The sequence below is a fragment of the Apodemus sylvaticus genome, chromosome 17 (genome assembly GCF_947179515.1).
Source record: "Apodemus sylvaticus chromosome 17, mApoSyl1.1, whole genome shotgun sequence".
Lineage (NCBI taxonomy): Eukaryota > Metazoa > Chordata > Mammalia > Rodentia > Muridae > Apodemus > Apodemus sylvaticus.
This window is the reverse complement of record NC_067488.1, coordinates 49,744,260-49,765,254: the sequence shown is the minus strand read 5'-3', so window position 1 is coordinate 49,765,254 and position 20,995 is coordinate 49,744,260. Positions and strand designations below refer to the sequence as shown.

General features: G+C 48.6%; 2 protein-coding genes across 5 annotated transcripts in view; one reads left to right on the top strand and one right to left on the bottom strand.

Moving 5' to 3' along the window:
- The window catches only part of Mrtfa (myocardin related transcription factor A), a 92,408-nt gene extending 89,365 nt beyond the window's left edge, over nucleotides 1-3,043 (top strand). For both annotated transcript variants that reach the window (XM_052161252.1, XM_052161251.1), the window contains one exon: nucleotides 1,542-3,043. In XM_052161252.1, coding sequence (XP_052017212.1) covers nucleotides 1,542-2,056 — 515 coding nt within the window. In that variant the 3' untranslated portion in view covers nucleotides 2,057-3,043. The remainder of the gene's footprint in view (nucleotides 1-1,541) is intronic.
- Nucleotides 3,042-20,995, bottom strand: part of Sgsm3 (small G protein signaling modulator 3) — a 36,353-nt gene continuing 18,399 nt past the window's right edge. Inside the window, exons 2-22 of one of the 3 annotated variants that reach the window (XM_052161255.1) lie at nucleotides 13,435-13,539; nucleotides 12,690-12,775; nucleotides 12,257-12,323; nucleotides 9,023-9,228; nucleotides 8,824-8,931; nucleotides 8,079-8,222; nucleotides 7,599-7,794; nucleotides 7,201-7,346; nucleotides 6,742-6,966; nucleotides 6,293-6,362; nucleotides 6,088-6,215; nucleotides 5,835-5,990; nucleotides 5,625-5,679; nucleotides 5,346-5,395; nucleotides 5,031-5,183; nucleotides 4,819-4,889; nucleotides 4,698-4,746; nucleotides 4,351-4,436; nucleotides 4,039-4,161; nucleotides 3,877-3,937; nucleotides 3,042-3,789 (exon numbers count right to left, since the gene is read on the bottom strand). In XM_052161255.1, the coding sequence (XP_052017215.1) occupies nucleotides 3,772-3,789; nucleotides 3,877-3,937; nucleotides 4,039-4,161; nucleotides 4,351-4,436; nucleotides 4,698-4,746; nucleotides 4,819-4,889; nucleotides 5,031-5,183; nucleotides 5,346-5,395; nucleotides 5,625-5,679; nucleotides 5,835-5,990; nucleotides 6,088-6,215; nucleotides 6,293-6,362; nucleotides 6,742-6,966; nucleotides 7,201-7,346; nucleotides 7,599-7,794; nucleotides 8,079-8,222; nucleotides 8,824-8,931; nucleotides 9,023-9,228; nucleotides 12,257-12,323; nucleotides 12,690-12,775; nucleotides 13,435-13,483 (2,247 nt within the window). In that variant the 5' untranslated portion in view covers nucleotides 13,484-13,539 and the 3' untranslated portion in view covers nucleotides 3,042-3,771. The remainder of the gene's footprint in view (nucleotides 3,790-3,876; nucleotides 3,938-4,038; nucleotides 4,162-4,350; nucleotides 4,437-4,697; nucleotides 4,747-4,818; nucleotides 4,890-5,030; nucleotides 5,184-5,345; nucleotides 5,396-5,624; nucleotides 5,680-5,834; nucleotides 5,991-6,087; nucleotides 6,216-6,292; nucleotides 6,363-6,741; nucleotides 6,967-7,200; nucleotides 7,347-7,598; nucleotides 7,795-8,078; nucleotides 8,223-8,823; nucleotides 8,932-9,022; nucleotides 9,229-12,256; nucleotides 12,324-12,689; nucleotides 12,776-13,434; nucleotides 13,540-20,995) is intronic. The other 2 variants (XM_052161253.1, XM_052161254.1) reach the window with 2 other exon arrangements.

Genomic DNA, 20,995 nt, shown 5'->3' with positions numbered 1-20,995 from the left:
GCACATTCCTTTGACAAATACTCCTTGGCTACTTGTCCCCACAGCTGCTTGACACCCCCCCGCCCCCCAGCCCTGCAGTCAGGTGAACATGGCCTACGTTTCTACAGAAACGCAGAACCATCCAAGTACCGAGGGGCAGCACTGCACCAAGGCCAAGGCAGCACCAAGAAGGAAGAAGGCAAAGAACATGGGGTCACAGCTAGATCATAAGGGTGCCTGGTCCCGGGCAGCAGTATACATAGCCTAGGACAGTGTGGTCTGACACAGGGTCTTCACTGCTGTGGTGATTGTGGCTATGCAAGAATATCAGGAAGATGACACAGCAGTGAGCTGGAGAGCAGCCAGGGGAGTAGTGCTTGGTGATCAGCAATTCTCGGGCCTAAGGCAAACATCTGCTGCTGGATCTGCCACAGAGCCCGAGTGGACTCTGACACCACCAGAGTGCAGGGAGTTGAACTAGAGTTCAGAAGAATCCCAGGCCTGAGCTTTAGCTGCCACTGTGTCCAGAACAAATGCCACAGGGAAAGCGGGGACATACTGCTTGAAGGAGTTGCGACTCTGAAATCTGGTGTTTGAGGGATGGCAGAAGAGGAGCAGCTACAGTACTGGATGTCCCCCAAGGGACACTTGATGCCAGGAAGGGGCAGGTGGGGGCATCAGTGAACAGCCTCACAGGCAGGAATAGTTGACCAGGGACAAGAGAGACATGGAGGGTTTGTATAATGTTTTATTGTGACAGTTCAGTTGTATTAAGTGTGTTGGCATTGTCACTATCTACATCTCAAACATTTACATCTTCCTAAACTAAAACCTGAACACACTAGATGAACTTCAGCCCCACCCTGTCTGATTCTGACATTCCTGTGGTTTTGGTCAGCCCGTGAATAATTTCACTTAGCATGTCCTCATCCACTTGTCCATTATTTGACACTTAAACTGTGTGTGAATGCAGCTGTTGTCATAGTCTCTAGGGTACATACCCACAACTGAGAGTACTAGATCATACTGCTTCCAAAGCTGCTCTGAGCTATTTCATCTTTCCTTGCCATGCACATGACCCTATTTCCTTAAAAACACTTATGGTGCTGGGAACCATAAGTTAATGTTAATCTGTTCTCTGCTTCTAACCAACACCTCCAGCCCCCTACCAGCTATTTTCCTGTGACTTGGCATTGCATTTCCCTAATGACCAGTGATGCTATAAACTGCTACAGCAATGTGTAGATCCTTGAAGAAAACACCTATCCTTTGCCCATTTTTGAATATCAACATTTTACAAATGGTTTATACCTTCTGGGCGTATGAATTCCCTTAACAAATCTGGCCTACAGCTCCTCCATTCGGTGACATAGCTTTCCATTTTATTTTTTGGTGTATGCATGTGTACCAGGCAAGCACTGCACCGCTCATCTTCAGCTCCAGCCAATTGTAGGTTTTTAACTCCCATACTTAAGTCTGTAGTCAGTAGATTTTTCTCTGGTTTGTGGTATGGACTGACTGTCATATCACTTTCTGACCCCATTAACTGTCTCTGTCGGCAGAGATTTCAGCAGATTTCAAAGAGCCACCATCCCTACCAGGCAAGGACAAGTCACCTCCAGCAGCAGCGTACGGGCCTCCATTGACACCACAACCCTCGCCTTTGAGTGAACTCCCCCAGGCTGCTCCTCCACCAGGTTCCCCCACCCTCCCAGGGCGCCTTGAAGACTTCCTAGAGAGCAGCACAGGGCTGCCCCTGCTGACAAGTGGGCATGAGGGACCAGAACCCCTTTCCCTCATTGATGACCTCCACAGCCAGATGCTGAGCAGCTCTGCCATCCTGGACCATCCTCCATCCCCCATGGACACCTCTGAATTGCACTTCGCTCCTGAGCCCAGCAGTGGTATGGGCCTGGACCTGGCTGTTGGCCACCTAGACAGCATGGACTGGCTGGAGCTGTCATCTGGTGGCCCTGTGCTCAGCCTGGCTCCCCTCAGCACTGCAGCCCCCAGCCTCTTCTCGATGGACTTCCTGGATGGCCACGACTTGCAACTCCACTGGGATTCCTGCTTGTAGCCCTCTGACTCTAGACATGCGCAAGGGAAGGGTCAGAAGTTGGGGAGCCACAGAACCACAGCCAGTGTATGCTTCCTGTGACTGTGGGCCTCGACAATCACAGTCCCTAGAGGCGGCAGCAGAAACCCTGTATGGCTCAGGTTCACCCTGGGCAGTGGGCATAAGCTGTCAGGAAACAACTCTGGGCCCATGCTGAGGTTTTGGGAGGCTGGCCAGAGCCAGTTCAATTCGACCTCCTTTTCTGAGGTCAGAGGTGCACATCTGGGTGAAGTTTTTTTGCCCAGGTGAGCTTAGAGCCATCTCCCATTCCTTCACTGCAAGGAAGAAACCAGCCAGGCCTCTACTCACCCATTCCCTATTCCAGCCAGTCCCAGGACCCGGCACGCTGCCATTTTAGTCTTGGTGTATAGTATAACCAGTGGTGGCAAAAATCTGTATAGATGTACATACCTCTATATTATTATATATCAACTTACATATATACATATATTTTTAGGGGTGGTGGGAAATGGGTGTGGCTACTTCCACCTGCTTTCACATGTAAAAAGCCTGGAGGACTGCTTGGGGCTTGATACAGGGTCATTGTGAAAAGTGTGCTATGTGACCCAGTACCCAACCTGGCATGCAGCTCTGTCCAGGCCCACCCCACACATGTATGTGACACGTAGACAGACACCTGCCATTGCCTACACGCCATGCTGTCCTGCTTCCTGGCTCTTTAGTGCCACAAGGGCAGAGGTGCTTCCTGGTCCTCCTCCAGGAGCTCCTCCACCCACCCACATTCCGTCCCACTCCCCACTGTAGCCACCCTGGCCTGGGAGTGGGGTAGGTCCCAGTGCATCTGCTGGGCTGCGAGGTACCTTCTGCCCAACACTAGCCTTGTTCTGTCCTGACTCAGTACAGAGAAGGGATAGAGCCATCAAAAGCAGTGCTGGGACAAAGGCGGGGAAGCTGTGTGAACTTTTTAAAATAAAACAAAAACACGGACTTGCCAGTCTGGTGTATTTGATCCATCAGGGTTGAAAAGTATGGCTGGGGTCCTGGGTCTGTTCCATGTTGGTATCTAGAGGCCACATAGTAGCACTCATTGCATCAGGTGAAATAAACATTCAGGAAGAGCCAAGAAGTCAGACCATTTCGGATGGGATAACCTTTGTGAACTCAGGGCTTGGCTCAACAAAAGATGGGAGGCTTGCTCTCACAAAAGGTTTATTTATAATAAAGGTCAACAGGCCTTTATCAGCCGTTAGCCTACCCACTTCCTGAGCAGGGTCCAGCAGAGGTGTGGCTCTCTGCTTCACACCATTTTTGGTTCTAATACCATCTGGCTGGCACCCAGGGCTTCCTGCAGGACACTCCTCGGGACCATGTTAAGGAAAGCAGCTGAGCTGGCCACCAGTGTATGCTTTTGCCAACCGTGGGAGCCTGAACTAGGGAGGCCCAGACATTGATCATGGGTCCTGAGTAAGCTCTGGAGTGTGCCTTTCCCTGAACCTCCTAGCTTGATGAGTGAGGCCCGAGGCTGCCCAGGGCGCTGCCCTCTATTGACGGGAGGAGCCTGCCGGACAGTCTGAGATGGGTAGGCCTGGGAGCCACAGAGCAGCTGTGGACCGTCATCCATCTATGTCCCAGCTGAAAAGATGGTGCTTCACCAGCATGTCCTGAACACCCTCCTTCAGTGGCTGCTTCTCCTCCTGTGCACAGAACAGCCCCAGTCACGGGCAGGGACCACCCTGGAACCACACAGGTCACTTCTTCAGCCCAGATTGTACCACAGCCCTCCGGGCAAACCAATGCCAGGGACCAAGCCACATACTCACCTCTCTCCTAGCAGGGAGCTCCCAGTCCTGGGAGAGGCTGAAGGCAAAGCAGCAGAGGACGCTAGGGAACAAAGAACAGTCTCTGGTCATGCTGGGCTCTTCTGCCAACCTGCCAGCTTCCTTTACCACCAAGTTCTAAGCCCTGCAGAGTTGCCCACTCACCGGAGCTCACACTTGATCTGAACCCAGCCAGGGCTGCGCAGGAAGGACCAGGGCTGGTACCACTTCTCCACAGTGGGCAAGCTGGAGCAGAGTACCTCCAGCCACAGGTGTAGGACCTGTTCACTGAGAACAAGCAAGAAGGATGAGGCTAGGGCCTGGAGACCCCAACTTGCAACCCCTTCCCAGGAGCTCCTGAGCACCCTTTGTAGGAAGGTCCGGGAAGCCCCCAATGAGTCCAGAATCCCTGAGGACCTTCTCTCACACTGGCCCTGACCTGGGTATCCTTTGAAGAACCACCCCCCCCATACTTACTTGAGCCCCACGCAGATAAGCGAACGGAGCTTGACATCCATTTGTGCGTGTGCTGCATCATGGGTCACATTCACAGACTGCACAGCCTGAGGAGGACACACTGTCACTTAAGTGCCAAGTGGCTGGCCAGAGAGATCTTAAGAATGCTGGCAAGGCCGGGCGGTGGTGGCGCACGCCTGTAATCTCAGCACTCTGGGAGGCAGAGGCAGGTGGATTTCTGAGTTCGACGCCAGCCTGGTCTATAGAGTGAGTTCCAGAACAGCCAGGGCTACACAGAGAAACCCTGTCTCGAAAACACCAAATCCAAAAAAAAGAAAAAAAAAAAAAGAATGCTACAAGTAACTTACCCGGTACAGCAACTCTTCAGGAGTCAGGACTTTGCCATCTTCATCCAACCTGTAAGAACAAGAGTGCCATCACTGGTTGCCATGCTGGACACTGCAGATAACACAGGCGGTAGGTATGTACCTGTATGTCTTACAGAGCACCAGGCGGGAGTACACGGAATCAAAGTCTCTCTCGACTTCCCGGCCCGCTGCCTGTGGTGGACATGAGGACAGGGATGGGTGAACGCATGCCACTGCCCTACCAGCTCCTTCCACCTCCTCCAGGAACCCAGGAAAGGCTGAGGTGAGCACCATGGGCCCTGTAGTACTGAGAAGGCAACCAATGGTGCTCACCTCCTCGATAAACAGCCAGGGGTGGCAAGCCCCTCCAAGCAAGGATGGCTTCTTCAGTCCATGTTCAAACAGGGCCTTGAGGGCTGGGCAGAGGGTCCCGCGCACGAGGTCTGTTACTCCTTCCGTCACAGAGTCGTCCCCCGCAATGGAGTACTAATGGAGAGAACATTTGAGAAGTGCTAGCCTGGCACCTACAGCCAGCCACCCCCTCCTGTCACCCTGGCAGCTGTCACAAGACAGGGCTCACTTGGGACATGGACCTGGTAGATGTTCCTACACTAAGGGTTGCAACAAGGAGCAGCTCCACATTCTTACCTCTTTGCTTCGCTCATCCAGGACCTCCACAAACTTGGCTGGAAACCAGCCTGTGGGGGGAAGCAGCTATGTGGGGAGCAGTAGCAGCTGTCCCAACCCTTCTCCCCAAGGTCCAAGAACAAAGGGCTCACAAACCACCCAGAACCTTCAAGTAGGCCATGCATGCCTAGAAGACCAAGAAAGAACGCCCAGCACCCTCAGAGGCCAGGGGTTTGCAGCTACAGGACTAGACAGAGCAAAGGCCATCCTTGCCAGCCTGCAGCAGACAAAAGCCCTCACCTCGCAGGCCGTTCAGCTCACCCACCCAGCAGTGCTCATCCTTCTGAGAAATGATCTGCAGGAGAGAACAGGCCAGGGCTCAGGGCCTTCACAAAGCAGGTGTCCTCATTACCTGCCAGGCTGAGCTCAAGCTTATTCAACAATATCAGCTCGCTACAGGGAAGGTGGGGAGGAGGCAGCAGGAAGCATGCGTGCTAGGCCCATACACACCGTGATGATGTCATTTTTGCGGAAGCCTAGCTCATCATCATCATGCCGCTCGAAGTCCAGCAGGGCCTTGGCCCGGCGCCGGTGGCTGCGTAAGCATGCCACATAGTTCTCATGGTCCCGCTGGTGGCTCTCCATGCTGTAGTCTGGGGTCAGCTCCTGCCAGAAAGGAAAGGCCCACAGTGAAGGAGGAGCCTCAGTGCCAAGAATGGGCTGGGGAAAGAGAGCCTCAAGTTGAGGGGAGCCTGCCACTCACTATACTACAGTTCTTGGGGTCCGTGCACTGGAAGTGGCGAGCCACACGCAAAATGGCTTCGCGAAGGTCGGCTACTAGCTCCGTTTGCTTGATGTTCTTTGCCTTGAGAGCTTCTAGGTCGTCCTCTCCTAGAAGGCACACTGGCATTGTAACTGGTCCTGCCCAACCTCTAGAAGAGGCATTACAAACTCACACTTGGGCTCACCAAAGAGCAGGGAGGTGATGCCAGACTTCCTCCGCTGGGTCCTGCGCCGTACAACCTGTGGAGAGGACAGCTGATCGGCAGTGGGCAAAGTAGCCACTCAGGAAAGAAGGGAAGACACTAACTTGCTTGTGACTCACTAGTGCCTAGGCATTCCTAACAACTGAAGCTGACTTTGAGATCAAGCCATTATCTTCAGCTCAGGCTATGGATGATGTCCTACTCTTCAACTACCCAGTTCAGAGTTCAGGAATGCATGTCACCAAGGAAGCCTACATCACCCCCTAGTGGCCATCTGATGGTCTAACTGGGTCTTTGTAGGCAGATGCAGAGCCTTTGGGATAGACAGTGGCTCAGCAGGGAAGGGCCAGTCTGTCCCCACACCCCCTCAATCTGGGCTTCCTTGAGAACGCCATGATTTGGCAAAGACAGGGCCTCCCTACTCAGCCCACCTGAGAGAGGTTGGTGGTGGTGCTCGTCCCCAGGGTCTGGCCTTGGTCTGCAATAAGGTAGGCTAGATGCTTGCGGCGCTGGGTCTCCACAGCCACCTCAGTGAGGGAGCCAGCCAGCCGCATGGCCTCCCCCAGCAGCAGCTCTGCATCACCCATCTGTGCAGGAATGTCTGACAGAGTGTTGAAGATGGAAGCGGAGTTCTCTGACTGTATCAGCTCCTCCTCCTGCGAGTGGGAGAGTAAGGGAGCGCGGCACTGGGCCATCATCGGAAGCCTGTGCCCTTTAGCACACCCAGGAAGGTCCCCAGCATACCCACACTCAAGGCTTCTCTCAGGCAGCACTATGATGAAGACTGGACCCAGAGGATGACCCCAGGGCCACGGTATTTGGCACTTGCTTTCCTGTTCCGTCTATAAGCGAGGTAGCCCTGACTAGTGGAGAAAAGACCCTGCAAGCACCTTAAGGCGCAGCATGCCCAGTGTAGTCTGGAACAGCACCAGGGAGCCCTCGTAGAAAAACAGGTCCCAGATGCGCAGCAGCAGTCTGATGTGTACGACGCTGGCAAAGGCCGTGAGGAACCAGTGTAGTGTGATCAGAGACAGCTCTGCCAATAGACACCAAAAATGCCACCTGTAGGAACAGCCTGGGCAAGTATGGGTCAGCTCCCAGATTGCAGCAGAGTGGGGGGAGAAGGGATGGGAAGGGGCCAGAATGCAAAAGACAAAAGCAACATAAACCACATGAGCCTCTGCCTGCAGCCTGGTCATCAGCCTCTGCTGCCTCGAAACCTCAGAGCTCAGAGTTGGCACTAGCATCTTGAGATCCCTGGATCTTGGAGAAGGCAATCAGGTCTCACCAATGTCATGCTCCTGCAACAGCTTGTCTAAGCGAGGCAGGTACTGGACAATCAGGTGGCGCAGGACCCGCTGGTCAGTCTGGACACCCAGCAGGGTAGTGCTGAAGTAGGAGGCAGGCAGCAGGTCCTCAATGATGGCACACATCATCCAGAAGGCATCTTCCTCCTCCAGGAACAGCAGGAGACAGGCAGCCACCTAGGCAGAGAGGGGAACATGGGGGTCCTACCCAAATATCCCTATGAATCAGAAAAGGTGATCCACTCTAGGATAGGTACTCAGGAAAGGCTCGTGGGGACACCTTCTGAAGGCACACCTCTTCGGGCTGGTTGAGAGGGCCCCTGGGGTGAAAAAGACCCCATGGCCTTGGGAACTCCCAGGTCAATCCCTGCCTCCCACCCTTACAGCACCTTAAGGGAAAACATGCCTCAGTTAGACCAGGAGAAGACCCTGGTGTACCAGTTGCCTCCCAGGCTGCTCACCATGCCTGTGCCCTGGCAGTAGCCAATCTCTGGGTAAAGCCAGGCCAGTGCTCGGAGGACTCTGCGCAGGCGGGGAACCCCGATGCTGTTCACATTGGCAAAGCAGGCGTTGCTGGGCATGGTACGGAGCAGGTCCTTTTCGATCTGTCAGATCCCCACACCACCCCAAAAGACCTTGTTTGATGCAACTGTAGACTGATGCCCATTCTGAGAAGCTGTAGGTGGCTTGCTTCTGTCCCAGGAATAGGATTCCTTACAGTCCAGGCCAAGGCTAACCCTCCCCTCTCCAGGATTAGATCCCATCAGGTATAAAACTGAGCCCACACCAGCCACCTGGGAACCCCTTTTCTGATTCATAGGGATATTTGGGTAGGACCCCCATGTTCCCCTCTCTGCCAAGGTGGCTGCCTGTCTCCTGCTGTTCCTGAGGAGGAGGATGCCTTCTGGATGATGTGTGCCATCACTGAGGACCTGCTGCCTGCCTCCTACCTCAGCACCCAGACCTATCTTTAAAATGTCTTGCTCTTCCTCATGTGGAGCCATCTCCACGTCCTTCCCACACACTGGGACCTTTAGAAAACTCTCCCTGCAGCCCTGAAGGACCTGGACAGGAGCAAGTTTACTCTAGGCCACATTCATGAGTAAAAGGGCTACCCACCCTGCTAAGGAGACCAGCAAGGGGGCAGTCAGAGGTGACAGGCTCTGCCCAGCACTTCCTCCTGACTGGCTGACTGCCCCATGTTACCTGTTTGGCAGCGATGGTCTCATCATTGGAGCTGTTCTTTACAATCTCACGGTAGGACAACTCAGAGTTCCTCTTCTTCTGCAGCGCTCCAGATAGCCGCATCCACAACTGGAGGGAGAAGTCATGTAGCAGTTTGTCTTGTGACAGACCAGGGCACTCTCAACCCCCTAGGAGATCCTTGCCTTTGTGGGCATCTTACCTGTGGCCTCATGCCATGTGGGATGCCAGCCAGCACTAGGGAACGGAGTTTCTCAGAGCGGGGAAGGGAGACTGCAATCTTGTCCCAGGTGAGATCCCCAACATCATGGTTGTGGGTAAACTCCAGGTGAGCCTGCCAACGTAGCCTCTGTGGGGGGTCCTCTACCAGGGGTGAGCCTGTCATCTGGCTGCATCCAGGCTCAGAACCTTCCACAAGAGAACAGAGGAGGAGGAAAATGTGTTCCTCACTCCACACTCTCCACAGCAGCCCAGTCTGCCCTGATGTGTTCTCTTAGTTCGCTTAGAGCTGTCTCGAGGCCAGGTGGCTCCTCTGAAACAGACGGCACTGCCCACAGCAGTGGAAGCTCCAGCTACACAGTCTTCTTAGTGGTGAGGGAGAGCCAAGCAGACCCTCTTCTCAAAGCAGCCTGGCCCGGAAACCAGGTCTCCATCCTCCAGAGGCTCTGCAGGCACAAGGAGCCATCCATGTGCCCTAAATTCCAAATTCAATCCAATGCAATGGGGTTCCTGGACCATTTCTTTTTTGTTTTTTCTTTTCATTTTTTTAAATTATATTTACTTTATGTGTGTAGGACATGTCAGATCATGTCACTGTCAGAAATGTCTCATCCCCCATCCCCCACCCCAATCTCAAGCTCAAAATCGAAGGCTTCCTAGGCTCCATCCTTACCTCACCCCTGCCTTCTTACTCCCCCCACGCCATTTCTCCTCAGCAAACCCATTCACTCCTTGGCAACTTTGCCCGTCACTGCTCTCCATTATACTCCCCTCCTCTCCACCGAGTCTCCATTCAGTCTTCCCAGAGGAGCCTCACTTAACTCCCTGTGTGTAACTATTTCATTTTTGTTTTTGTTTTTCGAGACAGGGTTTCTCTTTGTAGCCCTGGCTGTCCTGGAACTCACTCTGTAGACCAGGCTGGCCTCGAACTCAGAAATCCGCCTGCCTCTGCTTCCCAAGTGCTGGGATTATAGGCGTGCGCCACCACCTCCCGGCCTTGTAACTATTTCGCCTCCCTCTCTGCTATCCATGGACTGATCTTTGTAGGTCTTCTTGCCCCCAGCATGCTTTATTTCTGCTTGATTACAGCCTGTCTCTCCACCAGAATGGGAATTCTGTGGTCAAGACCATCTTTGGGAACATAAATGGGAAGAAAGCACAAGGCACCATAGCCTCATGAACTCCATGAACCCACGAGGACAAAGTCTGTGGTCAGCAGACCATCTGTGTGGTGAGTTAACCACAGCCTCCTCAGCACTCATCCTAAACCAAGCTCTTATCCAAGCTGGCCCTAAAAACCTCAACCTTGTCAACATTACACAGAGAAAATGCCCAAGTCCTAAGTGTGCATCTTGATGGTTGTCAATAAACAAAAGTCAAAACACTGTTCTGCACATCTGTGAGCACTCTCAACCCTAAATTTGGTGACCTATCAACGCAGATTGATTTCCATTATTCTAGAAAGTCCTCCGTGTCCCTCTCAACCTCAGTGTTTGTTTAACTTCCATGTTCTTGCAAATTAGAAGACCAAGGAAAACTACTGCCTAAATGACAAATACAGAGGTGGATGCTCTCAGCCAACCACTGAACTGAGCACAGGGCCCCCAATGGAGGAGCTAGAGAAAGGTCCCAAGGAGCTAAAGGTGTTTGCAGCCCCATAGGAGGAACAACAATATGAACCAACCAGTACCCCTAGAGCTCCTAGGGGCTAAACCACCAACCAAAGAGTACACATGGAGGGACCCAGAGCTCAGCTGCATATGTAGCAGAGGAGGGCCTTGTTGGACATCAATGAGAGGAGAGGCCCTTGGTGAAGCTAACTGTCCCAGTGTAGGGGAATGCCAGGACAGGGAAGCAGGAATGGATGGGTCAGTGAACAGGGGAAAGTGGGATGGGATAGGGGATTTGGGAGGGAAAATGTGGAAAGGGGATAACATTTGAAATATAAATAAAATATCTAATAAAAAACATAAATGTAATAAAAATTAATTATCATTGAAAACAGAAAAAAAAGAAAGAAAGAAAGAAAGAAATACGAGTGAAGTTGAGTGGTTTGGCTAAGGAATTGCTCCTGCTCTTCTTGAGGACAGGCTGTCACAGTTCTGGCAAACGGTCTTCCCAATAAGCACGTAGTCAGATGCTCTCTTAGCTATGCTGAGAATGGTAGCACACACTTTTAATCCCAGCAACCAGAGGCAGAAGCAGATGGATCTCTGTGAGTTTAAGGCCAGCATGGTCTGCATAGTGAGTTCCAGGTCAGCCAAGACTCTGTACAAAGGCCCGTCTTTAAAAAGAAAAGAAACAAGGCTACAAAAACACCAGTTAATCTGTTGTAATATGATACTATGCAGCCATTAAAAATGTGTTTTTTAAGCATCTTAAACAACATAGGAACTGCTCCTGGTGTGACGGGTGAGAAGTCACAGTGTCAGGAAAAGAGCATCTCACAGCAGCAGCTTCCTCAAAATGTGGGGCTAAAGGTTTGTTTTTGTTTTTTTAAATACCGCCCCCCCACACACACACACACCAAAGAGGGTTTTTCTGTGCAGTTCTGACTGTCCTGGAACATACTCTTCTTTTTGTTTTAATCTTCATCCCTTTCTTCACTGTTTAACTTTTCTACAATATAAATAACTGATTATTTTGTAAAGATCAATAAAATGTATCTTAAAAAAAGATCAGTAGTTAAAAACAAAACAAAAACCCAGGTGTGGTAGAGAATGTTGTCTTTTTTTTAAGATTTATTCATTTTATGTATATGAGTACACTGTTGCTGTCCTCAGACACACCAGAAAAGGGCACTGGATCCCATTATAGATGGTTGTGAGCCACCACGTGGTTGCTGGGAATTGAACTCAGAACCTCTGGAAGAGCAGTCATCAAGAGTGGCTCAACCACTGAGCCACTCTCCAACCCCAAGAATAATGTCTTTAATCCCAGCACTTGGGAGGCAGAGGCTGGCAGATCTCTGTGAGTTCAAGGCCAGCCTAGTCTACAGAGCAAGTTCCAGGACAGCCAGGGCTACACAGAGAAACCCTGTCTTGAAACAACAAAAAACTTAGAATTTCCAATAAACTTACATCACCCTCAGATATATTCTGTCCTTAGCTCCTTAACTCCCAGACCTCAGAAGTCATATACAGAGGAATACAAGACATGCGGCCAGAATTTTCCCAAGGACATCAGCAAGCTCACACACAAGGGGGCTCCATCTTACCTTCCTTGTCCACACGGAAACCAAACTCATCATAGTAGAACTCTGGCTGCTCTGAGGATTCTTCCTTCTAGAACCAGGGTAAGGATAAGGCTTGCTATCATCCACTGTGAAGCAGTTCCAAAAGATGACACTCATATGCTGACTGCTGGAACTCACCCTGAGAAAGGCCACCCTTTGATGATGCCTTCTCTGGCTGTCATTCAACCTCAAGGGCTGACTAGTCAGTCATTCAGTTCTCCCATGTCTCCAGTTAGTCTTCCTCCCACTGATTCCCACAAGCTCAAGAAACTACAATGTCATCTCAAGTACTAAGTCATGACCCTGTGTGGACACTGGGAGGGTCATCCACTCCCAGAATACTTGCAAAGGTAAATCTCTTCATGCAAGGCACAGTAGCATGGCAGGCTGGCCCTGGCTATGCTAACTGTTATACCTGTGAGTATTTTGCCAGGATCTCCTGGGGCCATATGCTTGGAGTCAAGGCAGAGAACGGGCCACTGGCAGAAGGCATGTGGTTTCCTACAAAGACCAGAGAGAAGAACAATCAAGAAAAGCACAGACACCAGGCATGATAGCAGCAGACACCTTTAATCGCAGCAAAGGCATATGTATTTGAGGCCAGCCTGGTCTACGTAGTGAGTTCGCATTCCAGGCCAGCCAGGAATACATAGTAAGATGCTATTTCAGAAAATGAATGAATGAATGAATGAAAATGTGGAGGCACCATTGAGGTAAGATAGCCCTCCCTTATCCAAGGGAATCAGCATGAAAAAGACTGGGTGTACAGAGAGGGCCGAGGAAGCTGGTGGAGAATCTAAAAACGAGCACTGTGGAAAACAGACAGCATGTCCAACATATAAACACAGATTCTTTGCCTCCTTCTCTGCCACAGCTGGAGGATTCACAGGCCAGGGGAGCAGGTAGCTAGAGACTCTAACAGAGACAGCGGCATCAGTCATCAATCCAGGAGCCCCAAAGCCTCTTCTCCCCCTTTTCCACTTCCCTCATCTAGAAGATTCTCTTCGTTGTTTGGGTTGTTTTCTGAGAAAAGGCCTCATAGCCCAGACTGCCCTAAGACCTGCTAGGTGCTGAGGCTCTGTCTCAGTGGAAGGCTGATTATGAAATCAGAAGTCAGCTCCACTACCGGCTCCTGGTGAGTATGCAGGCCTTGCTCCCACCTGACATTGTGTGCTGTGGACGATGGCAGGACTTCATACATCTAGGCATTGATGGTCACCACTGGCATTTCTGACTGTCATGAGGCTCCTCAGGCTTCATTTGCCCTGTCAGGAAAGCAAAGGAGAGGTCATTCCATACCACTCCTCTCCTGGAAGGGTTTGTTTTTTTTTTTAATGAGAGAAAAAAAATGAGCCCTACTATCAGTTTCCCAGAGCCCCCATATTGAGTGGATCGGGTTTTCGTTGTTTTGTTTTGTTTTGTTTTCTATTGTTGATGGTGGTATGTAGTGGTAGTAGTGGTGTTGGGTGTTGAATAGCCTTTATATACCATATTCCTATAATCCCATTCTACAAACTAATACAAATTTCTCTCGTCATTTTCAATGCCTTGTCCCTTTTCTGTCCTGTTTGTTTTTAAAGACTCAACAGTAAAAGACTGAACAGTAAAGTCACAAAAAGTCCAATTTAAAAATAGGTAAATGGGGTTAGAGAGATGGCTCAGTGGCTAAGAGAACTGGCTGCTCTTCCAGAGCTTGGGTTCAATTCCCAGTACCAACACCGCAGCTCACAGCAGGTTGTAACTCTAGTTCTGGATCTAATGCCCTCTTCTAGCCTCTGAGGGCATTGCACATATGTGATGCAGAGACATACGTGCAGGCAAAGCATTCACAAATAAATTTAAAAGATGTTTGAATACACATTTCTCCAAATAAGAGAGCGATGGCAAACAGCAGGTGAAAGTGCCTGAGTATCGGCAGCCACAAAGGAAATCTAAACTGCGCAGGCGTTCTACTCCCCAGCCACGAGGGAAGCTGCGCTCAAACAAAAGCCAGAGTGCTGGAGATACAACTCAGCTGGTAAATGCCTGCCTTGCACACACGAACCTCTTCAGTCTGAGTCCCCAACACTGCATGAGACTAGGGGTGGCAGTGCACACCTGTAATCCCAGCACTAGGATGAAGAAAAGTCAGAAGTTCAAGAGAATCTTTGGCTACATGAGACCTGGTCTCAGAAAACATTTTTTTTAATTTTTTTTAAAGATTTATTTATTTATTATATGTAAGCACACCGTAGCTGTCTTCAGATATCCCATAAGAGGGCATCAGATATCATTAAGGATTGTTGTAAGCCACCATGTGGTTGCTGGGAATTGAACTCGACCTTCTGAAGAGCAGGCTTAACCATTCCTTAAGAGCTCTTAACCATCGAGCCATCTCTCCAGCCCAGAAAACATTTTTAAAAAGGAGGGGCTAGAGCGATGGCTCAGCAGCTAAAAGCCTCTTTCAGAGGACCTGAGTTAAATCCCCAGCACTCCTATCCGGCAGCTCACAACTGCCATTAACTGCAGCTGCAGGGGATCCAATCACTTCTTCTGGAACTTACATGTACACATACATACATATACACATATACATAATTTCAATTTTTTCTTTAAAATAATGTTAGCAAGAATATGGAGAAGCCGGTCAGTGGTGGTACACGCCTTTAATCCCAGCACTTGGGAGGCAGAGGCAGGTGGATCTTTGTGAGTTCCAGGCTAGCCATGGCTACATAATAAGACCATGTCAAAAAAGAAAGAAAAATAAAAAAGGAAGGCAGGAGTGTGGGGTTATAAAATATGGCAGAGCAAAACATGGAGGAAAAGAGGTTGTTTAAAGTGGAGGAAATGACATCTGCTGGAGGGCAGAGGGTCTGGAAGACAATTCTCTGCAGCAGCTCCCTCTCACCAGCCTCCTATTCACTTGTCACTCAACAAACACTGTAAACAATGACTGAGCACTGAGCCAGGCAGCCCCACAGTGAATAAGGTCAGGTTGTTGCGGTAGAAAATTAGATAAGAGACCAACTGAGATGGGACTGTGAGGATCATAGAAGGGCATTCTGTACCAAAAGAGCCTTTCAGAGCTGAGATCTGAGCAAGGGCCAAGACGAGGCTGGAGATCAAGGCCTGGGCTTCACTGACAGAGGGATCCCACGCAGGCAGCGGCCAGTGAGCTCAGGGTCTGGGGTGCAGTGGAGGAACAGAATGGGAGGAAGCAACCACAGATGCCAAGGACACCTCACCCTGCTCACCCTGAAGACAGGCCTTTGACCTCTATTCTTGGGCAGTAGAGAAATCCACAACAGCCATGAAGCAAAATCTGCTAGGACTGAACTATATTTCTAGGTGCCCAGAAATCTATGGAGACGGAAGGGCTGGAGCAGATGCCCAGGTAGGAGATGATATAGGCTTTGCCTGGGTGCAAGCACTGAGAATCGGTGAGATTGTGCACCCATTTTTACAGGTTGAGAGCTTCGACTGCTAAGTTGTTCGTGTTGCATTTATGGACACATATACTTAGAGCTGTCCTTAAGTCTCCCAGATGTGACACCGCTAAGCTGGGCAGGCAGGCTTTCAGCTTCTGATTGTTATGGAAGTTTCCCCGAGAGCACCCATCTGGGAACTGACAGACAGAACCTAAGCAGTTAGTCTCCACTTGGTTACCTGGTCTGTGGTTGCCCCACTGTTGTCTTTTTAAAAGAAACCTTAGAAACCCATAATTGATGCAGTCATTTCTGAGTGGCTCTGAAAAAATTCTAACAATTAAATGCACAAGTTTAAAAGAGCCAGTTCTGATGCTGTGTGTCCCTCCCTAGTTTACCAAATCCCACAATTTCCTGAGTTGCCACTGTATGCAGGCACAGAGATACTATTCACTTCCTGTGTCTCCTGACATAGACTGAAGAGAAATATACCCCTGACAAGGCAGCAGGATTACTACCACACAAGTGGCTTTTTCCAGACACCTTCCAAGAAACACAAAGGCTGAACCAATATAGGCAAAAACATTGATTTTTAGTGGCACTTAAGAGCCTAAAGACCACTTTTTTCTGTAAAGAGATGAGGTGACTCTGAAAGCTACAGATAACAGATAATCTGGTGAAAATTGAGAAAGGCTAAAAGGAAGGAAGAAATTAGTATAGACACTATAGATGCTTCTAGCACCTACGTAGTAGCTTACAGCCATCTGTAACTCCAGTTGCAGGAGATCCAATATCTTCATCTGACCTCCTTGAGCACCAGGCATACATACACTCATGCAAAAACACCTATGCATAAAAGTTTTGTTGAGACAGGGTTTCTCTGTATAACAGTCCTGAAATCACTTTGTAGACCAGGCTAGCCTTGAATTTACAGAGATCCTTCTGCCTCTGCCTCCCAAATTCTGGGATTAAAGGCATGCACACTTAATCATCTCTGAAAGGTTAAGGTTAAATCCTTTATACTGTCATACTGGCAACACCAAGCTTTTATTTTATTATTTTACAAAATCTTTTATTACAGTTTATTTTTATTTAAAACAAATTTTAGGGCCAGGCATGGTGGCATACATCTTTAATCCCAGCGCTCAGGAAGCAGAGGCAGGCAGATAGATCTTTGAGTTCAAGGCCAGCTTGGTCTACAAAATGAGTTCCAGAGATAGCCAGGGCCATACAGAAAAACCCTGACTCTGAAAAACAAAAACAAAACAAAGCAAAACAAAACAGAAAGAGAGAAGGAGAGTGAAAGAGAGAGAAGGAAAAAGAGAGAAGAGAGAGAAAGAAAAAGAGAAAGAGGAGAGAGAAGGAGAAAGAGAGGAAGGAGAAGGGGGAAGGGAAGAGTGAGGGGGTTGAAGGAGATGGAGAGGGAGAGAGAGATGACTAGAACTATGAGAGGGAGGAGAGAAGAAGGGGAGGAGGAATTAGGTCAGGTATGGGCCCACACCTATGATATCAGGGAGCAGAAGCAGGGGACTGCAAATTCGAGAGCAGCCTGTCTATATAATAGGATCCTGGCTCAAAACAAACAAAAAGTGATCAAGTCATGAAGGCCATATATTGGTCTTGGTTTTGTTGTTTTTTTAAAAAGATTTATGTATGTATGTATGTATGTATGTATGTATGTGTGTGTGTGTGTGTGTGTGTGTGTGTGTGTGTAAACTGTAGCTGTCTTCAGACACATCAGAAGAGGTCATCAGATCCCATTACAGATGGTTGTGAGTCACCATGTGTTTGCTGGGAATTGAACTCAGGCTCTCTGGAAGATCAGTCAGTGCTCTTAACCGCTGAGCCATCTCTCTATTCCCTTGTTGTGTTTTTATGTTTTAAAATCTGTTCTATGTTACCCAGACTGGTCTTTTTTTGTTTGTTTTGTTTTTTGCTTTTTCGAGACAGGGTTTCTCTGTGTAGCCCTGGCTGTCCTGGAGTTCACTCTGTAGACCAGGCTGGTCTCAAACTCAGAAGTCCACCTGCCTCCACCTCCCAAGTGCTGGGATTAAAGGCGTATGCCACCAATGCCCGGCCTTTATTTCCCCTCCCCCCCCCACAGGGTTTCTCTGTGTAGCCCTGGCTGTCCTGGAGCTCACTCTGTAGACCAGGCTGGCCTCAAACTCAGAAGTCCACCTGCCTCCACCTCCCAAGTGCTGGGATTAAAGGCATGCACCACCAACAGGCTGGTCTTAAACTTCTGGATTCAAGTGATCCTTCTTCCATCTCAGCTTCAAATGCTGAATGATAGACATATGCCACTATGCCCAGCTTGGTTTTGGCCTTTTGCATTATTTTCTTTGGAAGTTCTTGGGACCACAATTCCTTAAGGTTTCATATCTTTTCAGAATTTAGAAAATCTAAGTAGTATCCCTAATCTGAAACTTCATTCTTTTTATAATTTATTTGAGACAGGGGCTCTACATAGCCCTGGTGGTCCTGAAATTTGCTATGTATATTAGGCTGAGTTGACCTCACAGATATCTGCCTGTTTCTCCCTATGCTGGGATTAAAGGCATGTGTCACCATGTCTGTCCTGAAACTTTTTAAGCATCAGAAAGACTCAAAAACACTTAAGAGCTCTTGCTGACTTTCCAGAGGACCCAGGTTCAATCCCCAGCACTCATATGGTGGGTCACAACTGTTTGTAACTCCAGTTCCAGGAAATCCAATGCCCTCTTCTGGCCTCTGAGGGTACTTCATGTATATAGTACAAAGATAATCATTTGGCAAAACACCCATACACATAAGAAAATAACTTAAAATTTAAAAATGTTTAAAGATCTATCTTTTTTGTGTATGGTACTGGCCTGCATGTATGCATGTGCACAATATGGTCTCTGGTGCCTAAGGAGATCAGAAGGGGTCAGGTTCTCTGGCACTGGAGTTTTCAGATAGCTTTAAGCAATCACGTAGGATGCTGAGAGTTGAATCTGGTCCTCTACAAGAGCAACAAGTGCTCTCAACCACCGAGGTATCTCTGTAGCCCCTAATTAATTATTTAATTAAATAATAATTAAAATGTAATGTTCGGTGTGGTGGTACAGGGCTTTAATCCCCACACTCAGGAGACAAAAGCAGGTAGATCTCCACAAGTTTGAGGCCAGCCTGGCCTGCACAGCAAGTTCCAGCCAGGACTTCATAGGAAGACCCTGCCTCCAAAGTAATTATTTAACTAATTATGGCTAATGTTATAGTATATGTATTATAATTAGAAATAATTACAACTTACTAATTACACTGGAACAGGAGAGGTGCAGGTCTTTGCCTTTTCTTCCTTTGGTAATGAGGCTACTTACTACTTGCCACCTCAAATTTCCTTCTTTGGGGATTTAATGTTTATGTAAAACCAAGTGGAGAAAAAGTGGAGGGGAGGAGGAGATAAAGTGCTAATAGCTGTCTGTAACTGTGAAAGGGATCCCTTTCCCTCAGTTGTAGGTAACACTTTACTAACACAGCACAGCTTGAATTTGACATCTTAGCAACCTGGGAAAAATGAGTTTCTTGAACTGCTGAATGGTACAGCAGTTACTTTTCAAGTTACTGTAGAAAGGCTTCCAACCCCGACAGTCTAAGTAACCAAATAACAGTGATGCGATGGGACTGGAGCTGACAAACCCCAGGCTTGTTCTGTAAAAGCTGGACATAATCCCCAGGTACCCCAGCTTTCGCACAGGGCTGCAGATGATTCCCATCATGCTGAAATGAAAAAGGCATAAAAGCAGCCTACAGGGAAAAAAAGATGCTTACCAAAGAGATGAGCAAGGCATAGCTATCTGCAAAATACACTCCTGGGGGAAAAGATGCCATTTCAAACCTATTTTTCACAATGCTTCCCTGTCTCCTGAGTTCTGTGCAAATGCCCACAGGACCATCTTAACTACTAGCAACACAGTAAGATGTAAACATAAATGAAAAACTGAAGATACAGCTACTAGACAAATAAGCTCTATGGTAAAATGTGGGAGGAAGCAAGACAACTGGCTACACGGCCACAAGACCTTGTCATAAAAACAAGTAAACAAAAGTCTCTAGATTATAAACAACCACTGGGTTCATTGTGTGTGACAGTAGAAAGTCTGGACTCCTTTGTAATTTTGTTTGGTTGGGTTTTGTTTTGGTTTTCTGAGGCAGCATCTCACTATGTAGCATGGGCTGATCGGAGGCGCTTACTATATAGATCAGGCTGACCTCAAACACCAGAGATCTACCTGCCTCTGCCTCATAAATACTGGGTTAAAAGATGTCTGCCACCATGTTTAGAACCTTTGAACTTTTTTTTTTTTTTTTTTTTTTTTGGTCTTTTTGGATTTGGGGTTTTTTTTCGAGACAGGGTTTCTCTGTATAGCCCTGGCTGTCCTGGAGCTCACTCTATAGACCAGGCTGGCCTCGAACTCAGAAATCCACCTGCCTCTGCCTCCCGGAGTGCTGGGATTACAGGCGTGCACCGCCACCACCGCCTGGTGCCTTTGAACTTTTTAATAGCACACTAAAGCAACACAAAATAATTCTGGCGCTGGGGGCTGGAGAGATGGCTCAGTGATTAAGAGCACACTGGCTGCTCTTCAAGGGGACCCAGGTTCAAGTCCCAGCATCCACATGGCAGCTCACAGCTATCTACAAACTCCAGTCCTTGATGTTCTTACAGAAGAGACCAAGGACCCACATGGCCGCACAACTATCTGTTGTGTAATTCCAGTTCCAGGGGACCTGATACCCTCTGGTCAGATCACACTTCCCATCCACCCCCACTTTTTTAAAGGGAGAGAAGCCGGGCTCAAACGTAGGGCATTGGATATGTTAAGTAGGAATTCTGGCAGAGAGTATACTCCATACCAACCCTGACTTTCCTCCCTTACATGCTCAGCTTTATTTCATATATGAACACATAGAATCTTAAACCACATGTGGTGGCACATACTTGTGAAATTCCAGTACTTTGGAAGTAGAGGTATGAGATTTAGGAGTACAAGGCTAATCTTGGCTAAAGCACCAGTTTTGAGGTCAGCCTGAGCTATACAACCTTGTTTCAAAACTACAAAACAAACTTTCTCTACTAAACATTATCATCACATCAGCATGTTATATACTATTCATATGGTCACTAGTTCACTGATCTATTCATCTCCCAGTGGACATTTAAATACCAACGGCAATTTTTGCAATAAAAAAACACTGTAAAGAACAATTACTTTGATGATTTTTTTCAGTTTGTGTGTGTAGCTGTGCCATGGCTCCACCTGGGGAAAAGTCAGAGGAAACCTTATGGAGTAAG